At 58.0% G+C, this 20,412-nt stretch overlaps 3 protein-coding genes and 1 long non-coding RNA gene across 15 annotated transcripts; 2 read left to right on the top strand and 2 right to left on the bottom strand.

Annotated features, from left to right (window-relative positions):
• The first annotated feature begins 154 nt into the window (after positions 1 to 154).
• Positions 155 to 8,541, top strand: MATCAP1 (microtubule associated tyrosine carboxypeptidase 1). Of its 5 annotated transcripts, XM_007994035.3 has the most exons (9): positions 155 to 947; positions 2,507 to 2,688; positions 2,801 to 2,861; positions 3,530 to 4,155; positions 4,238 to 4,381; positions 4,635 to 4,767; positions 5,693 to 5,998; positions 6,096 to 6,193; positions 7,217 to 8,541. In XM_007994035.3, exons 4-9 carry the CDS (start codon positions 3,586 to 3,588, stop codon positions 7,379 to 7,381), a joined length of 1,416 nt encoding a protein of 471 aa, XP_007992226.1. In that variant the 5' UTR covers positions 155 to 947; positions 2,507 to 2,688; positions 2,801 to 2,861; positions 3,530 to 3,585; the 3' UTR covers positions 7,382 to 8,541. The 5 variants fall into 5 exon arrangements, with proteins under 5 accessions (XP_007992226.1, XP_037864294.1, XP_007992225.1 ...); XM_038008366.2 differs by lacking the exon at positions 2,801 to 2,861; XM_007994034.3 differs by lacking the exons at positions 2,507 to 2,688; positions 2,801 to 2,861.
• A 397-nt stretch (positions 8,542 to 8,938) lies between these two features.
• NOL3 (nucleolar protein 3) lies at positions 8,939 to 14,160 on the bottom strand. 7 transcript variants are annotated; one of them, XM_038008370.2, is made up of 5 exons: positions 13,530 to 13,548; positions 10,091 to 10,129; positions 9,673 to 9,975; positions 9,199 to 9,516; positions 8,939 to 9,096 (listed from the first exon to the last, which is right to left on the bottom strand). In XM_038008370.2, the coding sequence occupies exons 3-5, from the start codon at positions 9,965 to 9,967 to the stop codon at positions 9,089 to 9,091; spliced, it is 621 nt and encodes a 206-aa protein (XP_037864298.1). In that variant the 5' UTR covers positions 9,968 to 9,975; positions 10,091 to 10,129; positions 13,530 to 13,548; the 3' UTR covers positions 8,939 to 9,088. The 7 variants fall into 7 exon arrangements, with proteins under 7 accessions (XP_037864298.1, XP_072871576.1, XP_037864297.1 ...); XM_073015475.1 differs by having other exon boundaries at positions 13,516 to 13,534; XM_038008369.2 differs by lacking the exon at positions 13,530 to 13,548 and adding an exon at positions 13,316 to 13,446.
• Positions 14,161 to 14,325: 165 nt separating this feature from the next.
• On the bottom strand, positions 14,326 to 20,353 carry HSF4 (heat shock transcription factor 4). 2 transcript variants are annotated; one of them, XM_007994026.3, is made up of 13 exons: positions 19,731 to 20,353; positions 19,036 to 19,144; positions 18,820 to 18,947; positions 18,596 to 18,720; positions 18,271 to 18,346; positions 18,044 to 18,108; positions 17,443 to 17,545; positions 17,066 to 17,204; positions 16,718 to 16,841; positions 15,335 to 15,440; positions 15,170 to 15,235; positions 14,923 to 14,992; positions 14,326 to 14,638 (listed from the first exon to the last, which is right to left on the bottom strand). In XM_007994026.3, exons 1-13 carry the CDS (start codon positions 19,851 to 19,853, stop codon positions 14,484 to 14,486), a joined length of 1,389 nt encoding a protein of 462 aa, XP_007992217.1. In that variant the 5' UTR covers positions 19,854 to 20,353; the 3' UTR covers positions 14,326 to 14,483. The 2 variants fall into 2 exon arrangements, with proteins under 2 accessions (XP_007992217.1, XP_007992216.1); XM_007994025.3 differs by having other exon boundaries at positions 16,718 to 16,945; positions 17,066 to 17,190.
• On the top strand, positions 17,326 to 18,556 carry LOC119627684 (uncharacterized). The gene is made up of 3 exons (XR_005243895.2): positions 17,326 to 17,480; positions 18,078 to 18,170; positions 18,410 to 18,556. It is a non-coding gene; the product is annotated as an uncharacterized lncRNA (long non-coding RNA).
• Positions 20,354 to 20,412: the final 59 nt, after the last annotated feature.

The raw sequence follows: 20,412 nt of genomic DNA, 5'->3' as shown, positions 1-20,412 counted from the left end.
AGGCCGCGGGCTACGCCCCCACGTCTCCGCGCCCAGGCCGTGAGCAAGAGTCTCGGCCGCCCTGGCCACCTGGGAGCCCCTGAAGCCCAGTAACTCGCTGGGGTCTTGGGAAGGGGGCGGGCCCAGGACCACGAACACCACCCCCTCAGCCCTGCCTGGCTTCGCTCCCAGCGGCTTCGGGGGCGCGCCGCCGTGGAGACCGACGAGAAGCTCCCCGCTTTCGTAAGAGCGTGCGCGCGCCCGAGGACGTACGTCATCGGCGTCGGCTCCCGCCGGGCGGCCGGTGACCGGTGTAGCAGAACTGGAGCGGCGGGCGGCAAGAAAAAGGGCGAACAGGTGGGGGCACCGCACGCGGACGGACCCCCCCAAACGCCGGGAGGAGGCGCGCGACGCGACCTTTCCTGATCTCCCGGAGAACCCTCCACTCCATTGTCTCCTGGCCCCACCCTCCATTGGACACGCCCTTCGCCTTATCCCCCACCGCTTATTGGCTACAGGTCACGCCCCTCCTCAATTTCTGGTTCCCCATTGGCTCTTCACCTTGTCCTCTCCCGGGGCTGCTTATCCGCACAGGCCACACCCTCTCATTTGTCACCAGACCCCACCTTTAGTAGTCGCGGGCTCCTCCCCCATCTATCCTTCATTCATTATGCACCTAGTGCTGGGTGCTTGGTACAGGGGGTTGAATCAGACCCCGTTCCTGCCTTCGGGGAGTTCAGGGGATGGTGGGAGAACACGGACCTAGGCTCCGACAGTGACAGCTCTGAGTAAAGAAGTCGCCGAAGCAGTGGGACACTAGACGCGGGGAAGGCTTCCTGGAGGAAGTGAGGCCTAAACTGAGCCTTGAAGAATGGTTGAGTTTGCTCCAGGAATATATTGCAAAGGCATTCTTGGCGGAAGGACCTGAGACGTGAAAGAAACAGGCGTATTCTGGTAATTTCGAGGAGGTATGTCGAATGAAAGAAGGGGAGATGGAGGGGACTGGGCCAGGCAGAAGCCTGTAAAGGGGTGAGGAGTCCAAAAAAGTGTACAGTTAGTTAAAGGGAGTGAAACCTGGGACCTGAAGTCTTTTCAAGCAGCTGGTCATTAGGCAGGGTAGAGGGGAGTGGAGAGGGGGAAGATGAGGTCTAGATAGGGAAGCAAAGTTCAGGGAAGGAATAATTCTAGTTCTGAAAGAAGGGCTCTTGGATTCATTTATTTATTGAGCAACTGCTGCGGGCCAGGCACTGTTCTGGGTTCTGGGGACATACTGTGAATGTTGGAAAGGATAAAACAGATAACTATCAATATACCTATCATTCAAATATAAAGTATACTGAAGTGATGGTGATGACTGCTAGAGAGAACAATAATTTGGGGAAGGGAAGATAGTGGAGAGGGGAGAGGAGGTTTACTATTTTATAGAGGGTGTGTTAGAGAGGCTTTTCTAATAACATGGCATTGATGCAGAGATTTGAGGAAAGTGAGAAAGTGACCCATGCCATTATATAGGGGGAGGAACATCCCAGACAGAGAACATATTCTGATATGCCTGTTAAACATTCAAGTGACGACAGTGCACTGAAGCTGGACATGATGGCATGTGCCTTTGGTTCCAGCTACTTGGAAAGCTGAGGTGGGAAGATCGCTTGAGGCCAGGAATTCAAGACCAGCCTGGGCAAATAGACACTATGTCAAATTGCACCAAAATTGGCAACACTGGTCTAAAGTTTTTATGGAAGAAGTCTGAGCTACTGTATTTAAAACCACGAGAGTGGATGAGAACACCTAGAGAGTGAACATAAATGGAGAAGTTTCCATAGACAAATCCTGGAGCGTTACAGTGTTAAGAGGTCAGGGAGATAGGGATGACCAGCAAGGTAGGAGGAGAACTAAGTTCTAGTGTCTTTGGAAAACCAAGTGGACAGGATGTTTCCAGGATGCAGTGATTTTTTTTTTTTTTTTTTTTTTTTTGAGACGGAGTTTCGCTGTTGTTGCCCAGGCTGGAGTGCAGTGGTGCAATCTTGGCTCACTGCAACCTCTGCCTCCCAGGTTCAAGCGATTCTCTTACCTCAGTCTCCCGAGTAGCTAGGATTACAGACATGTGCCACCATGCCCAGCTAATTTTGTATTTTTAGTAGAGACGGGGTTTCTCCATGTTGGTCATGCTGGTCTCAAACTCCCAACCTCAGGTGATCCGCCCACCTCAGCCTCCCAAAGTGCTGGGATTACAGGTGTGAGCCACCCTGCCTGGCCTCCAGGATGCAGTGATTAACTGTATCGGGTGCTGATCAATATGAAGGTCATTGCTGGTCATTGGTGACCTTGATTAGATCAATTTGGATGGAGTGCCGGGAATAAAAGGCTAATTGGAGTGTATTTAAGAGAGAACAGGAAAGAAGGAACTGCAGACTGGGTATAGATGACTCCAGGTATGTGCTGCAATAGCAGCAGATGGAGGAAGATGCAGTGGGGCTGTAACTGGAGGAGTGTGGGTTCTAGTGAGGGTTTTGTTTTGTTTTTTAAGATGGAGAAATAACAGCATGTGTTTATGCTGATGGAAAGACTCCAGTAGAGAGGAAGAGATTGATGATGTAGGAAGTGATGGAAGTGAGTCGCTGAGCAGGCAAGGAAGCTCAGCAGCTGCAGCCTCTCCGGGCAGTCTCGGGGGAGAGACAAGATTGGACTGAGTCCTGGAACAGAGTCAGGGTGAGCGCCCTGACACTGGCTTTGGATGACCACTGGAAAGATTCCTCAGATAGGTGACAAGCCAGGGATTGGCTTGGATTTGCTGAAGCTTCCTTCTGTTCCCCAAAAGCAGATTCTAACTTGGATTTCAACAGATGGCTCAGAGGAGAGAAGGCATTCTGGGGGGTACTGGCGTAAGCATGGGGCCCTCAGACATTGAAACTGACTGAGGCCAAATGGGCAGGATGATGTGGGTAAAGCCAGGTGGGTGGGCAGGGGTGGCACTGAGAAGATGCCATAGGCAGAAGGCAGCCCCTGAGGCTTTCTCACCTACCTAATCTGCCCAGGCAGCTGAAGTCGCACTGTACCACCTCCCAGATTAAGTGAGTGCTGAGTACAGAGGTTAGAATCACGAGTAAGGGGCTCAGTCCTTGCCTTCAGGAGCTCAGGCTGAAAGGATTCCAGTAACCACCATCTAGGTGGGTGTTTAAAACTTGCTTTCGGCTGGATGCGGTGGCTCACGCGTTTAATTCCAGCACTTTGGGAGGCTGAGGCGGGAGGACTACTTGCGGCCAGGAGTTGGAGGCTGCAATGAGCTACGATCATTGCACTACACTCCACCTTGGGTGACAGAGCAAGACCCCATCTCAAAGAGCAAAAACAAAAACAAAAGTGCTTTCCCCCGGCCCAGCATACTCGGGTGAGTCTGCTGGAGGCAATGGACGCTGCAGCCAATCAGACCCCTGGTAGCAGAGCCTGGGCCCACCAAGGGCCCAGCAGAGGCAATGTGGAGTACAGGGCCTGCTGGTCGTTTGATCACACCCACTCATGCTGGTCTCCACATGCCCTTCTGTGTCCCCAGAGGTCGACAGTGTCGGGAGTTGGAGTGACCCGGCTGGATGTGACCCCCAAGACAGAATGGTGCTGGACTCCGGGGCTCAGGCGTATGATCAGGCACCCCCCAGCCCGCCTACCAGTCCCCCATCCCTGCGCCATAGGCTGAAGCCCTCAGACCGAGATGGGCCACCACTGTACCCCTGGTCTCAGTCCCTGGCCTTGCCCCTGGCTCTGGCAGTCCCCCCAACACTGCAGCCCGAGCCTGAGCAGCAGCCCTTCTCACAGATGCACCTGGGCCACCGTGGCCACATGCGTCGCAGTGAGAGCACCTACTCTGTAAATAGTACTGGCCGGCGGGGACGTGGCACCCTGGGACGGCCTCCACCTGGACGGGGACAGAACCCAGGTGGGGGCACCCTGCGGCCTGCAGCCTCCCTGCCTCACATTGCTAAGACTCAAAGGGATGCAGGCCATAGTGCCAGCAAGAGCCCCTGCATGTTGGTGGCCCTGCGGCCAACCAATATGGACCGTGAGCGGGACAAGTTCTTCCAGTCCCATTACACCTACAATCCACAGTTCGAGTACCAGGAGCCCATGCCCACAGCTGTGCTGGAGAAGTACTGCGAGGCCTCTGGACAGTTCATCCATCAGGTCAGTCCAGCCTCCCCACCATACCCTGGCCCTGACCACCCAAGGGGCTTGTCCTGATCAGCCACTGTGGCCCCGTGTACAGGCAGTTGGCATCATTGAGGCTGTTCTGGAGAAGTTTGGAACCTATGAACACTTTGAGGCTGCCACCGGGGGGCAGCTGCTCACCAAGTGCCAGATATGGTCCATTGTGCGCAAATACATGCAGAAGGAGGGCTGCGTTGGGGAGGTGAGCTTGCCTGCAGAGCCCTTCCTCTACATGCCCCAAATCAGGGTGTCTTGTGGGTGACCCCAGGTCCAGCTCCACACATGACCCACCCCTGCCCCCCCCCCCAGCGAGGTGGGAGCTGGTTCTGAGCAGAGGTGATGAAGCGCGGGTGCCCTGGCCAATTGTCTGGCCCTGCTGCCCTGTGGCATCATTGGGTCCACCTGCACCCTGGCCCCAGGCTGGTGGCCATGGCTCAGAGCACTGCCACCTGCAGGTTGTGGTGCAGCTGAGTGAGGACCTGCTGTCCCAGGCAGTGATGATGGTGGAGAACAGCCGGCCCACATTGGCGATCAACCTGACCGGAGCCCGCCAGTACTGGTTGGAGGGCATGCTGCGGCATGAGATAGGTCAGGGTGTGGGTATCCGGGTGGATGGGTAGGCATGAAAGGGGCCTGGGAGCTGGGAGGGGTGGGAAGGAGGGGCCCCGATAACTCCCCCTTTTGTTTCCACCCCTTCCCTTCTGAGGTCAGGGCTTTCCCTTCCTGAGCAGCCAACTCTGCCCTCTGGCTCACAGAGGTAGGCCAGAACGTGCCTGCCCATGCTCTGGGCTCGCCCTCATCTCTTGGTCCTTTCGGGTATATTTTTCTCTCTCCACTTCCTCTCTGACTTCTCTCGACAGTGGGGGTAAGGCTGGTGAGGCCCTGACAGGCCAGAAGGAGAAGCCTCAGGGTCCCACCAGGCCAGCCGCCACACGGGCCCTCCAGGGTGGATGGAAGGCCAGATCCTGGGAATGGACTTGGCTTGAGGACACATGGCGCCTGGTTTAGGAGGGGACTGGCCAGGCTGGGCAGGAGGGTGCAGGGCACTCACCGCTATTCCTCTCTGTCTGTCCCTCTTCCTCGAGAATCCTATTGCTCTGGGCAAGAGGTGTTTTTTACCGGGTGCATCAGCGTGACTGTTCAAGATGATGTGGGCACCCAGGATGTTGGGCAGGGTGGTATATGTATTCTTGTGCCCAGGAGGGCTGGGGCCAATGTCATTTCGGGAGAGTTCGTGCACGTGTGTGGGTGCGTGGGTGTAAGGTGGGGGGCGGATGGGTGGGAGAGGATTCATGTATGTGAGCCTCTGTGGATCCTTGGGTGCGAGTCCACCGGAGGAGGAGCTTCACGCTGCCTGGGGCTGGGAGAACTTCTGTGCGAGCCTGAGTTTGGGAGCATGAGGATGGAAGTGTCCCGGCCAGAGCCCCGCCAGGTGGAGAGGGGCCAGGACGGGGCTCACAGGCGGGTCCCTGAACGCCCTACCCAGCGCCGCCTCCCCTCGCCTTCCCCGCAGGCACCCATTACCTGCGGGGCGTGAACAACGCGCGCCAGCCGTGGCACAACGCGGAGGGCCGGCTGCGGTACGGGCTGCGGCCGGCTAACCCCACGGAGGAGGGCCTGGCCAGCCTACACAGCGTGCTGTTCCGCAAGCAGCCGTTCTTGTGGCGCGCTGCGCTGCTCTACTACACCATCCACCGCGCCGCGCGCATGTCCTTCCGTCAGCTCTTCCAGGACCTGGCGCGCTACGTGCAGGACGCCGACGTGCGCTGGGAGTATTGCGTGCGTGCCAAGCGCGGCCAGACCGACACCTCGCTGCCAGGTGGGCGCCAGCGCAGGGGAGGTGCTTAGAGCGGGGTGGGGGCGGGGAGAGGGGCAGGGCCTCGGTCGAGGGGCTCACCGCCTTCCTGCGCTCCCAGGTTGTTTCAGCAAGGACCAGGTGTACCTGGACGGCATCGTGCGCATTCTGCGACATCGCCAGACCATCGATTTCCCGCTGCTGACCTCACTGGGCAAGGTGAGGGGCTGTGGACCTTCAGAGGTTCCGGCCAGCTCCCTGCCTCGCTGTAGAATTCCCTGAGCCTCGGATTGGTGCTAGACCGAGGCCTGGGTGCCAGGCCTCTGGTGGTGGGGGGAGTGTGGGTGGAAGTGAGAACAGGAGATGAAATGACTGGCAGCAAAACCAGGTGCTTAACGGAGGCTGCAGGTGTATGTAAATACTGCATCTCAAAGGAGGTGAGCATTCCAGGCCAAGGGAGCCATCGGGGGAAGGCCAGGGGAAGGAGACTGCAGAAATGGCCAGGGAGCAACTCCCTGGCACTGGCATTTGTGCCAGGCCGAGGAAAGCAGACTTCATCTGAAGCAACGGGGGGGTGGGAGGAGCTTTAAGCAGAGGACTGACACTGATATTTGCTTCAGAAGGCTACTTCTGGACGTCATATGGGAGGTGGATTGGAGAGAGGACTAGGGAAGGGAGTGCAGGGGCATGGAGGAGGCCTTTCCTGTCACTCCTGCAGAAGGGATGGTGGTCTGGCCTAACCAGGCAGTGGCCATTGGGTTGGAGATGAAAGAATGAGCTGGAGAGCTCTTCAGAGAGGGGAATCCTTTTAACTCAGTGGCTACCATGATGGGAGGGTGAGAGTCCAAGCCCCCTCCCTGGAATCTGACCTGGGTGACTATGAAGAGGGTGGAGCTGGCATAAGCTGGAACTCAGGAGTTGACTGTTGGACATGGGGCCACCCTGAGGGCTATCCAGGGGAAGACATTAAGGAGGCAGTTGGATGTCCATGTTTGGAGGTGAGGGGAGAGCCTGGGCTAGAGAGAGAAGTGGGGTTATAGGGCATCTATGACAAAAAGAAACTATTGAGAGAAAGAGCAAAGACCAAGGATTGAGTCTAGAGGTATAAAACGTTGTAGCTAATTGTGGATCAGGAGGGGAGTCCTGGAGCAAAGGGCAGTGAGCCGTAAGCAGTGGGCTGGAACCCACTACCTAAAAGCCAGGGGCTGCTGCCTATGCCTGATGCCCAGCTTCCTCCTGCAGGTGTCCTATGAGGATGTGGACCACCTGCGGCCCCATGGGGTGCTGGATAATACCCGGGTGCCCCACTTCATGCAGGACTTGGCACGCTACCGGCAGCAGCTGGAGCACATTATGGCCACCAACCGGCTGGATGAGGCAGAGCTGGGTCGCCTGCTACCTGACTGATGTCCGTTGAGGGCTGCAGACAGAGGCCCTGGACAGAAGCTCCAAATAGGCCCCCAGAACATGAAGCTGTTTGCTCCGTGCTTCCACGGCCTGGGTGTTTCTTGGGGGTGTTGGGAGGGCAGGAGCATTCCTTGAGGAGGAGTGGCAACATCAAAGGGTTTGTGTCCCTTGCTAGCCTCCCTGGGGCCTGGGGACCTGCAGCAGCATGTCTGGCAAACTGAGTCCCCCTCCTGCCTCCAGCTCTCTGTTGAGCAGAGGGAAGGCATGGGGGCAGGAAGGGAGCTTGGCATTGATGGGGATGGGGGTGGTTTGGGAATAGAAACTTGTTCTTGCATGAGATGGCTTTGGTTGTCCCAGTACTCCAGTCTCCCTTCCCTCACCTGGCCCCTTGGTGCTCCTTCAGCAGTCGTGCTGTCTACCTCTCACTGGGTCCTGGTGGGGGTTGGGATCTCTTCTCCTGGGGTGATTGATGGCCTGAGCCTGGGGTCCTGGTAGTAGAGACCCAGCTGGTCTGGGGTCTGCTTTCTGACATTTTGCCTCTGTCACTGGTCATATATTTATTCCATATTTATATGGTCTACTTCCTGTGACTGGGAGCAGCAGCTCCTGAAGGTTTTGTGGGCGGGGGAACAGGACATTCCTTCCTGGAAGGCACCAATTTTCCCAGCCCCACTCCCATTACACACACACACACACACACACACACAGTGATTCAGGCCTTGAGAGTCAAGCCCAAGAGCTCCCTTGGCCCTGTCACCACTCCCTCTACTGGCCTCTGCTGTTCCTGTCTTTGCTCACACCCTTACAGCTGCTCTCTAGCAGAGGTTGGCATAGCCTAGGAGCAGCTGCAATTGCGCCTGAGGGACAGGCCCTAGAGTTTGGTGGCCCAAGTCCTGAACCCCTCTTGGACCAGGTGAGGTGCAGAGGTGGTTGCTGCTTCCAGTTTCCCTTCAGACTTAGCTGTATGAGCCCCACTCCTATCCTTTGGCCTTAGTTTTCCCATCTGCAAAACTCAGAAACACAGTTGGAAAGTCCTTGTTCATTTAGTCATTGAATATATTATAATATGTATAGAGCGCCTTTTGTGTAAGTTACTGGTCAGAGTCCTCACTGAGCTCCCAGTTCAGAGGGAAGCCAGACAATTAAAACAGTAATGACAATGATGTGTGTGGCCTCTGTCTACCCAAGGTCCCTTTCTGCTCCCCTCTTCTAATCTCACTTCCCAAGGCTGTGAGCTCTAAGCCCTCCCTGCATGGAGAGAAGTCACCCTCCCCTTGCTCCATGTTCAGCCCAGGGACTTGCATGGGGTTAAGCTGGTACCTACACAGGCTGCCAAGTGGCTCATGAGGGAAAATGGGTTGTGTATGCGGGCATGAGGGTCAGGTCCTTGTCCCACTAAGGGGATTAGTCTGGGATCTCCAGGGTGCAGCCTGGACTCCTAAGGGCAGATTAGGGCTGAGGACTGGATAATGCTTGTGGTAGGCTTGGGGCTGCCCAGGTTCCTGGGACTCAGAGGTACCCACCCTCCGTTCCTGGGCAAATAGCCAGAATCGTGGAGAGAGCCCAGGTCCCGGTGGACCCTCCGGAGTTTATTCACTTCCAGAAGTACTGGGCTGGACTGAGCCTTGGTGGCATCCGATTCGGCTCCAGCAGCATCCCAGGTCCTATCCAGCATGGGCGGGGCATGGCCAGTCAGAGTTCTGGCCTTCAGGAATCTAGAGATGAGGGGAACAGTGGTCAAAGAGTTGGGGTCCCGCATCCACTTCCCAGGCCATGCCCTCCCACCAAGCCGGCTCAGGGTTTGGGTGGCCTCACACCTTCCGACTCATCCCCTTCCTCGAAGTCGGGCTCAGGCTCTGGGTCTGGTTCTGGCTCCAGTTCCGGCTCTGGTTCTGCTTCAGGTTCGGGTTCCAGCTCTGGCTCTGGCTCCAGTTCAGCCTCTTCAGAGGCCTCTGCTTCCAGCTCTGGCTCTGGTTCCTCTGGGGTCCCGGATTGCACCGCCTCGCAGCCCTCGAGGCCCCCGGCCTCGTCGGTGTCTGAAGCTCTGGGCAACCCGGGGCATGTGGTCCCCGAGCCGGGTGCCTCCGGCGTCCAGTGGCCTGGGCATGGAGGGTCATAGCTGCGGTCCCGGTAACCTGGGGCGGAAGTGGGAGTGACTGAGGCTCAATTTATCCCTGTGAGGTTTCACACTCTCCTACTTCTAGGGGAGACGACAACCCCGCCCTCCCCGGGCCTTTGGTCCGCCCCAGCCCCGTCCCAGCTCTGCCCTAGGCCCCGCCCCGAGCGCTCACCCGGACCCACGTGCTGCCAGTCCCAGGCGGGGTCAGGCGCGCCTGCGGTACGCTGGGCACAGCGCAGCAGCTCCTGGCAGGCGGCCTCGCCCTTGCCCTGCACCAGCAGCAGTAGGCGGCGCACCCTCCGCTCGGCATCAGGCAGTGCATCCAATGCCTCGTACTCTGGCCCGGTGAGCACGCCTCGCGCCAACAGCGCGTCCAGCAGCAGCCCCGAGTCCGCCTGCAATGTCTCGACCAGGCGTTTCCTCTCGCGGTCTATAGTCTCCGACGGCCGCTCCTGCGCGTTGCCCATTGTCAGGCCTGCATGGAGAAAGGGGAGAGAAGTAATGGAGGGCTGCCCTCCCCCCTACCCTCGCCGCCTGTGACCTCTCTCTCATTGCCCCCAGTGAACACCCGGGCTGGGGTCTAAGTTCACCTTGATTCCAGCCGCCAGTGGTCTCCGCAAGCACAGGACCTGGAGGCCAACACAGGGAACTCAGTGTCCTCCTGCCTCTCCAGACGCTTCTGTCCTGTCTCCTCCTCAGGCTCCTCCTTCTGTCCCCAAACGTCAGCTGTGAATCTCTTCTCCTCCCCTGCCTTTCCCAGGACTCTGTCTACTCTCTGAGTGCCCTCCCCAACCAGGACCTCCTGAGCTAATCAGAGGCGGATTCAGACCCCGTTTATCCAAACTAAGGTCTTTCTCTCAAATCTGCTTCACCACCTAACCAGGCAGAAAAACCTAGGATTGATGCTGATACTCTACACCCAGCTTGCAGACAAGTCCTTTGCAGTCTGACTGCTGAATATTTCTCTCACTATCCTCACTACTTACTAAGTCCAGCCTTCTGCCTCCTGCTTTGGCCCTGCAGAATCCAGGACTAGAGCTCTCTGCTTCCATACTCTACCCACCAGTCCCCTCTGCACCCAGAGCACAAAGTGCTGAGAGCCTCCCTGCCTTTCTCCCCTTACCTTGACCCTGAGATCCAACTTTCCACGACAAGCCCTGCCTCTGCACCCTCCCACCAACACCAACACCATGATGCAACCCCAGTGTGGTCTCATGGCCCATCCTGGTCCCCTGATTCCTGAGCAGAGACACCAGAACCTTCTTCAGGCCTAGCTCTGACCGAGATCTCTTGACATCACCTGAGACCCACCTGTCTCCCTGCTGAAGCCCTAACTCCCAATGTGACTGTCTCCCTGCTGACCCACCTCGCTCCCTGCTGACCTCGGAATGACCTACAGACATTTGTTGTTTGATCTTGAAGTACCCAGGGCCTAGCTCACACAAGCTACTGACAAATGCTTGCCGAACTTGGACTGATTTTCCTCCATAGATTGCCCTATTTTGAGAGACCTTTTTTTTTTTTTTTTTTTGAGATGGAGTTTTGCTGTTGCCCAGGCTGGAGTGCAGTGGCACAATCTCGGCTCACTGCAACCTCTGCCTCCTAGGCTCAAGTGATTCTCATGCCTCAGCCTCCAGAGTAGCTGGGATTACATGCGCATACCACCATGCCCGGCTGATTTTTGAATTTTTAGTAAAGACAGGGTTTCACCTTATTGGCCAGGCTGGTCTTGAACTCCTGCCTTCAAAAGATCCACCCGCCTTGGCCTCTCAAAGTGCTGGGATTACAGGTGTGAACCACCAAGCCCGACCTTTTTTTTTTTTAATTTTTGTTTTAAGAGGTGGGGTCTTGCTATATATTTTTTGTATTTATTCTTTTATTTTTTTTAGTACAGACGGGGTTTCACTATGTTGGCCAGGCTGGTCTCAAACTCCTGACTTCGTGATCCGCCTGCCTCGGGCTCCCAAAGTGCTGGGATTACAGGCGTGAGCCACCTGCCGGGCCTGGTCTTGCTATATTGACCAGGCTGGTCTCGAACTGCTGGCCTGGAGCAATCCTCCCATCTCAGCCTCCCAAAGTGCTGGGATTACTCTTGAGAGACTATCTCTACCAACAGCAGCTATTAGGGAGAATTAATCTGCTTTATCCTTTTTTTGTTTTGTTTTGTTTTGTTTTTGAGACAGAGTCTCACTCTGTTGCCCAGGCTGGAGTGCAGTGGCACATTCTCTCCTCACTGCAACCTCCGCCTCTTGGGTTCAAGTGATTCTCCTACCTCAACCTCCCAAGTAGCTGAGACTACAGGCACCTGCCACCACGCTCAGCTAATTTTTTGTGTTTTTAGTAGAGACGGTGTTGGTGTTTCACAATGTTGGCTAGGCTGGTCTCGAACACCTGACCTTGTGATCCACCCACTTTGGCCTGCCAAAGTGTTGGGATTACAGACATGAGCCACCGCACCCGGTTGCTTTGTCCATTTATTGCCAACCAAGGATTATGGCCCATTCCTGTGAGTGACTTTACCCAGCCAGCAAGACCCCCGGCATTAGGAGGCAAAGACATCAGGTCTTGGACCATGCCCTCAGCCCACCCCCACCCCCATAAAACCTCCCTTCCTCCCCACCTTGGCTTTGTTCACAAGGCATCCTCCCATCTCTTCTTCCTTTTGCTGTCCCTCCTCCGCCTCCTTCCCTGGCTCTAGGAGGCTGGACCTTCTCTGGGAGAGAGAATTTGGTCCCAGCTGCCATCCTGCCTCCCAGGTCTCTCTCACTACCCTCTGGTGTCATGCTATACCTCCCCCGTCACACCCTGGCTCCCTCCTATTGAAGCCCTTCCCCTGGGCCACCGAGCCAAGACCAGGACTACCCCCTGCCCCTCCATCTCCCTTTATGTCCCATCTGTGATGAGTATTGCTTCACTTCTCCATCAGCTCCTGCCTTGCCACCCCACCATCGTCACCTCATGTCCTGTAACAGTTCCTCTGAGCCCCTCTCACTCCCATTCCACTAGGCCCCATAGCACAGTGATTTTGACAACTCTCTGGGCTAGGATTGCTGTTCCTATTTTACAGATAAGGAAAGAGACAGGCTCAGAGATTCAGTGGTAAAACTGGAATCTTACTTGCTCCAGCCTGAACTATGAGGAACTTAACTATATTTTCCTGTCTAGCAGAATTCCATCCTAAATACCTATCTACCTCCCCCCGCCAACCCCACTGCCCATCAGAGAGAACCAAAAGTATCTGGTCTGGCTACTCTAGCCTCCTCCCACCACTCTGGACAGCCAGGCCCTTCCCAGCTTCCCTCCACGAGTCAGGGCTGGGAGAACTCACTATGCCCCTGGCACCTCGGAGCCTTTGCTGATGCTGATCGCTAAGACTGGAATCCTTTCCCCCTCCCTCCTCTTCATGAACCTATCCATCCTCCGGGACTCAAATGTTCCCTTGTCTACACCAACGTCTAAGTGTCCCAAGGGCAGGTGGTTCCTTCTTCTGTGTACCCAGTGAACAACATATGCCCTCACCACCGCATTAATTGACATCACTGCACTGTGTACATGCCGATTATCTGCTTTCTTCAACTGAGGCTTCCTAAGAGTGTCCCTCCAATTGGTGGGCATAGGGAGAGGGGGACAGCACCTACTTGGGACAGACACAGGGAGGGTGCAGATTGGATTGCCCCCTCCTTCTCTCCAGCTTACGTTGTTTTCATGTTAGCCTCCACCTCCTATGACCCCAAGTCCTGCCCTTTATCCTGTCTAGGGGTAGTGACTCCAGCTGGTCTGGGCCCTCCCTTTGAGGCTCTCAGAGCTCTCAATACCGAAGTTATTTAGCGGCCAGTCCTTCGAGGGTGACAGGTCCGATGCTTCCCAGAGAGCCACGTGGCGGGGTGTGGAGCTGGGTCCTAGTCCCCAACGCCACCTAGCTGCGCGGGCTCTTTGGCGGGGAAGCCGGGGTCTTGGGACACTGAAGAGCCTTTGCGCATGTGCGGCCGCACGGATTCCCCGCCCCCCGCCTTACCTCCCAGAGCTCACCCAGTCCCAGAGCTTGAGAGTCCTGCGGCAGGGCGGGGCCCACAGACCTCACCCCGAGCGCCGCAGCCGGTGACGGGTCGCTGATTCTGCCCAATCTCTGTTTCCCGTCCCTCCCACAGCCAGGAGTGGGGCTCCAGGTCTGGCCCGTTTTGGGCGGCCCCACTCACGGGTCGAGCCTCGGCGGTGCAGGAGATGACGGTGCAGAAAGGCCCGGGCAGGGTGGGGGTGGGTGCAGCAGCTGTGGCGGGGGCGGGGCGGCCAGGGCTGCTGGGAATAGGGAGGGTGAGGGTTCTTCCCCGGGCACTGGGAGCCACGCCGCGGAAGCCGCGCGCTGGCTGGGGACGTGCACGTAGTCAGCTTTCCCTTCCCACCCGGGGCGCACCAGGAGATGAGGCCGGGAGGGGGCAGTTCGGCCCGCGGCCCCACACGTCCAGTGCCCACTCAGGGCCTGCCAATTTCCAGGTGCTTTCCATCTATCTTGTCATCGACCCCTCTTCTCTGCCTGTCACAGACGAAGTTCAGAGAAGGGTACCAACTCACCCAGGATCACAGAACGCATGCATTGCAGAGCTGAGTGCGACTCAGAAGCCCCCGCTTCCCAGAGATTGCAGCGGCGCCGCGTCAGCCCTGGATCCGGGCCTAAGCAAGGGAGCTAGACACCGGATCCCCAAGCACCTCCACCCTCCTGGGGTTCCTCTATTAAAGACCTAGTATCTGGACGCTTCTACAGTGCAAAATCACCCCCCACCCACAACTCCTGTGCTGCCTGGTCGATAGAGAAAAGAGATCCGAAACAGAAAAAAAAAATGGAGTTTATGTGCAGGGTTCGTCGGGGTAGTGGAGAGAGGCCGTTGAATAGCAGGGGCTTCGCTCACTCCCGCCAGGGGGCGCCAGGAAGCCAAGAAGGATGTGCAGCCGCGGACTGGTTCCAAGCCCCTTCAGAGGCGCGGGGTCTCAGGGGGAGGGACTGGCTTCAGAGCCCAAGTAGGAGGCGGTCCGGCTCTCAGGAGTGCTGTAAATGGTTAAAGCCCCAGGCAGGCCCAGGGCTGGGCCTCCCAAGGCTGCCTGGACATCCAGCAGGAGTGGGGCCCCGAGCGTGGGGTCCTTCCCTAGGAGAAGTGGGGCTGTGCTCACCAGGGGAAAGGTTCCCCCTCCTTTCTTCAGGGAAGGAGAGCCCTGCCTGCCTGCCTTCTGCTCAGTTAGGATGAAGCATCCATTCTTAACCTCCCCACTCTCGCCCAGTGGTGAGGGCACGGGGGGCTCAATGAACGCGCTCTGCAGGGCAGCCTGAACTCAGGATTTCCCTGCAAATTGCAGATTGCCCCCTCACTCAATCAAGGTAGCTCAGCCCAATCACGGCGTCCTCCCAGGTATGAGTCATCACAACCATTACCTGGGCTTGGAGAATTTAACCCCTTGACCGCCAGCTCAGGCTCACCCCGCTCTGGAACCAAGGGCTGCATCTGCATGAGAACCGCAGGGAGCAGCTGGGGAGGGGACCTAGCAGCTGAGGGGAACAGCTGGGAAATCACTGCGGCAATTCTCCTAGAGACATGGCTCTGGCTCACAGAGAACAGCTACGGGCCAGAGGGCTTGGCTCAGCCACCCCTGGCCTCTGCCCTCCCCGATCCACTTCTTACCAAGGACAGCTCCATGTCCAAGTCCATCAGGGTCCATTCTCGCCCTTGGAGACTGGGGCCCAGCACCTGAGGAGAGCTCTGGGTCAGTGGTGCCCTCTCCAGGCTCCACAGAGAGCTAGACCCCACCAGGTTTCATGCCCCTGTTTCAGCAGAAGGGGTACTCACATCTAGAGGCCCTGCAGACTCCACACTTTCTTGAGGGGGCTGAAGCAGCATCGGAGGCAGCAGACTCTCTGGGCTCCTGTCCCCGCTCTCCAGGCCCAGAGGCCCCCTGTGCAGAGAGAACTGCTTTTGAGAGAACTGCTTTTGGCCTGCAGTGTACACCCTCCATTAAGTTCCCAAGGAACCCAGATGCATCAAGATTTAAATCCCCCAACATTTAGAAAATGATAGGAGAGGACCCCTATCCTTTTTCTACCCCCAACCTCCCCACCCTTGCCATAAAGGGGCACAGAGAAAGTGCCTCTGCTTCCTACCTGGGACCTGGAGTTTGGGTGGTGGAGCTGGGGCTTTGGGACCCCTCCCCTCCCTATGTAAATGTCAATATCAATGCTTCTTTCTTTTCTTTTCTTTTCTTTTCTTTTCTTTTCTTTTCTTTTCTTTTCTTTTCTCTCTGTCTCGCTCTTTCTTCTTTCTTTCCTTCTTTCCTTCTTTCTCTTTCTTTTTCTTTTTTTCTTTTTTTTTTTTTTTTTTTTTGAGACAGAGTTTCATTATGTCACACAGGCTGGAGTGCAGTGGCACCATCTGGGCTCACTGCAGCCTTCACCTCCCAAGTTCAAGTGACTCTCCTGCGTCAGCCTCCTGAGTAGCTGGGACTACAGGCAAATGCCACTACACTCAGCTAATTTTTGTATTTTTTTTTTTTTTTTTTTTGAGACGGAGTCTCGCTCTGTCACCCAGGCTGGAGTGCAGTGGCCGGATCTCAGCTCACTGCAAGCTCCGCCCCCCGGGTTCCCGCCATTCTCCCGCCTCAGCCTCCCGAGTAGCTGGGACTACAGGCGCCCGCCACCACGCCTGGCTAATTTTTGTATTTTTTTTTTTTTTTTTAGTAGAGACGGGGTTTCACCGTGTTAGCCAGGATGGTCTCGATCTCTTGACCTCGTGATCCGCCCGTCTCGGCCTCCCAAAGTGCTGGGATTACAGGCTTGAGCCACCGCGCCCGGCCTAATTTTTGTATTTTTAGCAGAGGTTGGGGGGGTCTCACCATGTTGGCCAGGCTGGTGTTGAACTCCTGACCTCAAGTGATCTGTCCACCTCAGCCTCCCAAAGTGCCAGGATTACAGGCATGAGCCATAATCATAGCCACCAATGCTTCTTAAACTATTGTGTATTTTACAATCACCCCAGGGAACTCATTTAATATGTAGGTTCCTAAGCCCTTCCACAGATGCTGAGTGCCCTGACTGGGAGGCTTTGCTTTCCACAGGACTCTGATGCTGGGGCCAAGAAATCAGGTGAGTATCACGGAGTCAAATGGCTAGGAAGCTTTGTGGGCTGGTAAGGGCTGTTCTATCACAGGGCTCATGGTCCAGCTGGGGCTCTGCTCACCTGTCAGGTATCTCCCTGGGATCCCCTGGTTCAGGCTGTTGGGCATTCCTGGGCCCCTCGGGGCTGAAGCTCCCTTTCCCTTCCAGGATGGCCTGCACCACAGCCACAGGCAGCGGTGGGGGGGCTGTCACGCAGAAGTCACACTCGTTTGGGGCCAGGGCCAGCCCGGCCTCGCCATCCCCCCCTGGACTGGCCGGCTCTTCTTTGAGCAGTGCCAGGCCCTTCTCCCTGCACCGGAGAAAAGCTTCAACCAGACCCTGGCACTGATTTCTCCCTTTACCCCCACAGCCATCTGGGCTGCCAGGCTCTCCCCCACAGGCCCCCCAGGGGCAGCCCTGTCCCCCTTACCTCCTGCCATCACTGGAGGGAGAAAGCCTGATCCCCTCAGGGGATGGAGAGTCTTCTGGGATGTCAGAGATGATGGGGCCCCTGGCCCTGTGAGGGCTGAGGCCCAAAGTCGTCTCTGGGAGGGGCTGTAAGTAGAAGGCTAGGCCCAGCCCTTGGCCTGTAGGTACAGGGAGAGCCAGAACCCCACCAACACCCACCTGGGCCAGGTCTAAGGGAGAAGGTTTGAGGGAAGAGGCTCAGTCCATGCTGGAGGGCCTGGGTCTGGTTGGGGGGAAGGCTGGCTTCCATCTTCTCTTCCTTTTAGGGGATGGGGAGAAGGAACAGGCTCTCCATAAGCCCAGCCATGCCCTTGGGAAGGGGGAAGAAGACAAACCTACCGACTGGATGAAGTAGGGGTCCTGCAGAAGGGCACCAGGTAGAGGGCAGTTGTTGAACTTGGCAGGTGTTGGGCATGAGCTCCCCTCATCCAGCATCAGGGACCTGTGTGGTCGACCAGGGCACAGGCAGGCGTGGGGCAGGGTCAGCCCCCATGCCCCTCGGCCTGCACTTCCCTCCCTCCCTCAGGCCCCAGCAGCCAAGTCAGCAGAGCTGAGGCCTGTTGCCAGGGTGTCAGTCACATGCTGGAGGTGGAAGGGGCTCCCCCCAGAGATGGGGGCCCTTTGCAGGCAGAGAGGGGCGGGAGGGAACCTGGTTTGAGCCCCAGGCCCTCAGCTGTTGGGAAGCCTTGTGGGGAGGGGCAAGGGGCTGCTGGGGCAGGAATTTGGGAATAAGGTCCTGGAATGGGAGGATCTGGGAGTGGGGGTATCAGGTGGCAGAGTTTGGGGGAAGTGGATCCTAGATGGGGTGAGGAAGCCTGTAGTGCAGGGGGAGGAATGAGGATTCCTGATGAAGGAGTTTCTGGAGGAGAAGGGGTCCTTGCAAGGGGACTTCTGGGGGGTCTTGGAAGTGGGTGCGGGTCTTCTTGGCTTTCTCACTCACAGCTTTCTCTTGCCTCCTGCATTGCTCGGCCCAGCCTGAAGTGGCCCAAAGAGACACTGGATCAGCTGAAGAGAAAGCAAAGGGTTAATTCATACTTTGGACACCCCTCCCACCCCTGCACTTCCAGGTGAGGGAGGGAGGTTTAACCAGGGGCGCCGGGGGACTGGGCGGTGGAATGGGGTGTCGAGGAATGGGAGGGAGAAGTGAGGCATCAGGGAGAGGAACACCTTGCCAATGACCCGGTGCTGCTGACCGTGGCTCTGCCGAAGTGTCACCACCTCCCTCCACAAGATCTCGTTCTGCCTGAGAAAGGGGTGGGAGGGTGCTGAGGCATCTGAGGGTTCGCCCAGTCACCACCCCCCACAGAATGGCGAGGCCAGGGACCCAGGAGACCACCCCGATGATTGGCCATCCTAGAGATCGCCCGTAAGCCTGGATGGAAGCGCCAAGGCCAGAGAGAGGAAGGGGCTGCCCAGAACCGCCTGCCGGCCAGTTATGGTCTCATCCCGAACCCTCCACCCCCGTCCCCTCTTTCCCCACCCGCCCCCGCACTGCCTGAGCTCCCGCAGCCGCGCCTCGGTGCTCTCCTGCACTCCCCGCAAAGCCTGCACCTCGCCCAGTAGTCGACCTAGGTCCTCCGGGCGCCAGCGGCCGTCGTCGCCGCGCAGCGCAGGCACCTGCGGGCGGGAGGCACCGTCGGGACTGGGTCGCAGGAGCAAGGACGGCAGTCCCAGCACCCCTCCTCCGCTTTGCTCATTCCCACAGGCCGCCCCCACCTTGCGCCGCACGCGCTCCAGTAGCTGCTCGCGGCCGCGCACGAAGCTCGGGTGCTGGAACTCGACGTGGTCGCGCTCCGGCCTAAGCAGGCCGCCCTGCTCGATGCTCACCACCTTCCGAAAACCGTCTGGGGAGTGGGGCGTGGGGGCGTGGGTCGCCCCATCCCCGGCACCGAATCCCCCATCCCCGCTCCCTGCCTGGCCGTAGGGACTCACACATGTTGAGTTGGCGCACGAAGCTCGCCATGTTGCTATGCTTGAAATACTGGGGCAGCACTTCCTTGGCGAAGCGGCTCTGGTCGCTTACGAGGAAACTGGTCCCGCTCTACCAAGAACGCCGCCCGCCCACCGTGCGGGCGGAGACCAAGAGGGTGAGCGGTGCCCGCCCACGGCCAGTCCTGCGCTCCGGCGTGCGCACACACACTCACTCTGGGGTCCAGGCCTACCGCTTACGGGGACATGGGTCGAGGCCAGGCCAGAATGGGCTCCGAGGCCTGGCCTGGAGCAACCAGTGAGTCCCTATCCCCAGCCAGACCCTGACTCCATGCTCGGTTCTCAGAAAGGAGAGGCTGACGGGGTTCCAGCCTTGGACAGGCCCCAGCCCCTCAGTGTGCCCTGAACTAGACCAGCCCTTCCCATTTCCTGGCCTCTGTTTTCCCATCTGTCGGATGGGGTAGGGTGGGAACTAAATGGCCTCGAAGGTCCCTCGGGCTCTAGGTCTCCAGAAGGCTGCCTTCTTCGGCCGCAGAGGAAACCCCCGTCTCGAACGCCCCCTCCACGGTGAACTTCCCTGCATGGCTGAATCTGGGGATCCACGGCCAGTCCCACGCGGGGGTTGGGCGGGCATGGGTGTTCATTGGCGTGGAGGGACCCCGGGACCACTGGGGGAATCGAGGGGCCCCGGCCCTCACCGGGCTCCAGCGGATCAGGTGGTCTGTGCCTGGGTCCCCCACCAGCGCCCATAGCTTGCCGAGGAAGGCAGGCACGGGGCTGGGGCCTGGCTCCGTGGGCAGCGCTGCTGGCGCTTCCTGCATGGTGCAGTCTCGGCCCGGCTCAGCGCTTGGGCCCGGCCGCTGTGGGCTCGTCAAAGCCGCGGAAAGTGCTGCGTTTGCCGCCCGCTCCGCCCCACTCCGCCCCGGGGCGCCGGGTCAGGCGGGGGCCACGTGCGAGCCCGCGGGGCGGGGCTGGGACAGCGGCCGAGGCACCAGCAGGCAGAAAAGGCTGGCTGGATGGGATGTGTGGAGTGGAGTGGGGGGGGGGGGGGGCGAGTGGGAGACTTGGGTTCGAGTCCCACCCTTCTCAGTCCCTCTATTTCCTTCTCTGTTCTACGGGAGAAATAGCCGGTGCGCGACCTGGTGTGGGCTGGGCAAGTGCTAGAAGGTAATGGCCAGAGGCACAGTGAAGCCCCAGGCAGGGGAAGCAGAAAGGAAGGTGGGGCTCCCCCCCAAGCCCTTGGACGTAGTCATTCCAAGGTGCGAGTGTCCCGCCCCTGACCCCCCGCAGCTGTGTCAGTCCAGAGGACCCTGAGGAAACCCCACCTCTGCCGGGATGGCTCCTCCGGTCCCCCGTGCGTTCCCTGCCCTTCCCTTTCAG

This window comes from Chlorocebus sabaeus, chromosome 5 (genome assembly GCF_047675955.1).
Source record: "Chlorocebus sabaeus isolate Y175 chromosome 5, mChlSab1.0.hap1, whole genome shotgun sequence".
Taxonomy (NCBI): domain Eukaryota; kingdom Metazoa; phylum Chordata; class Mammalia; order Primates; family Cercopithecidae; genus Chlorocebus; species Chlorocebus sabaeus.
This window is presented reverse-complemented; position numbering and strand designations above follow the sequence as displayed.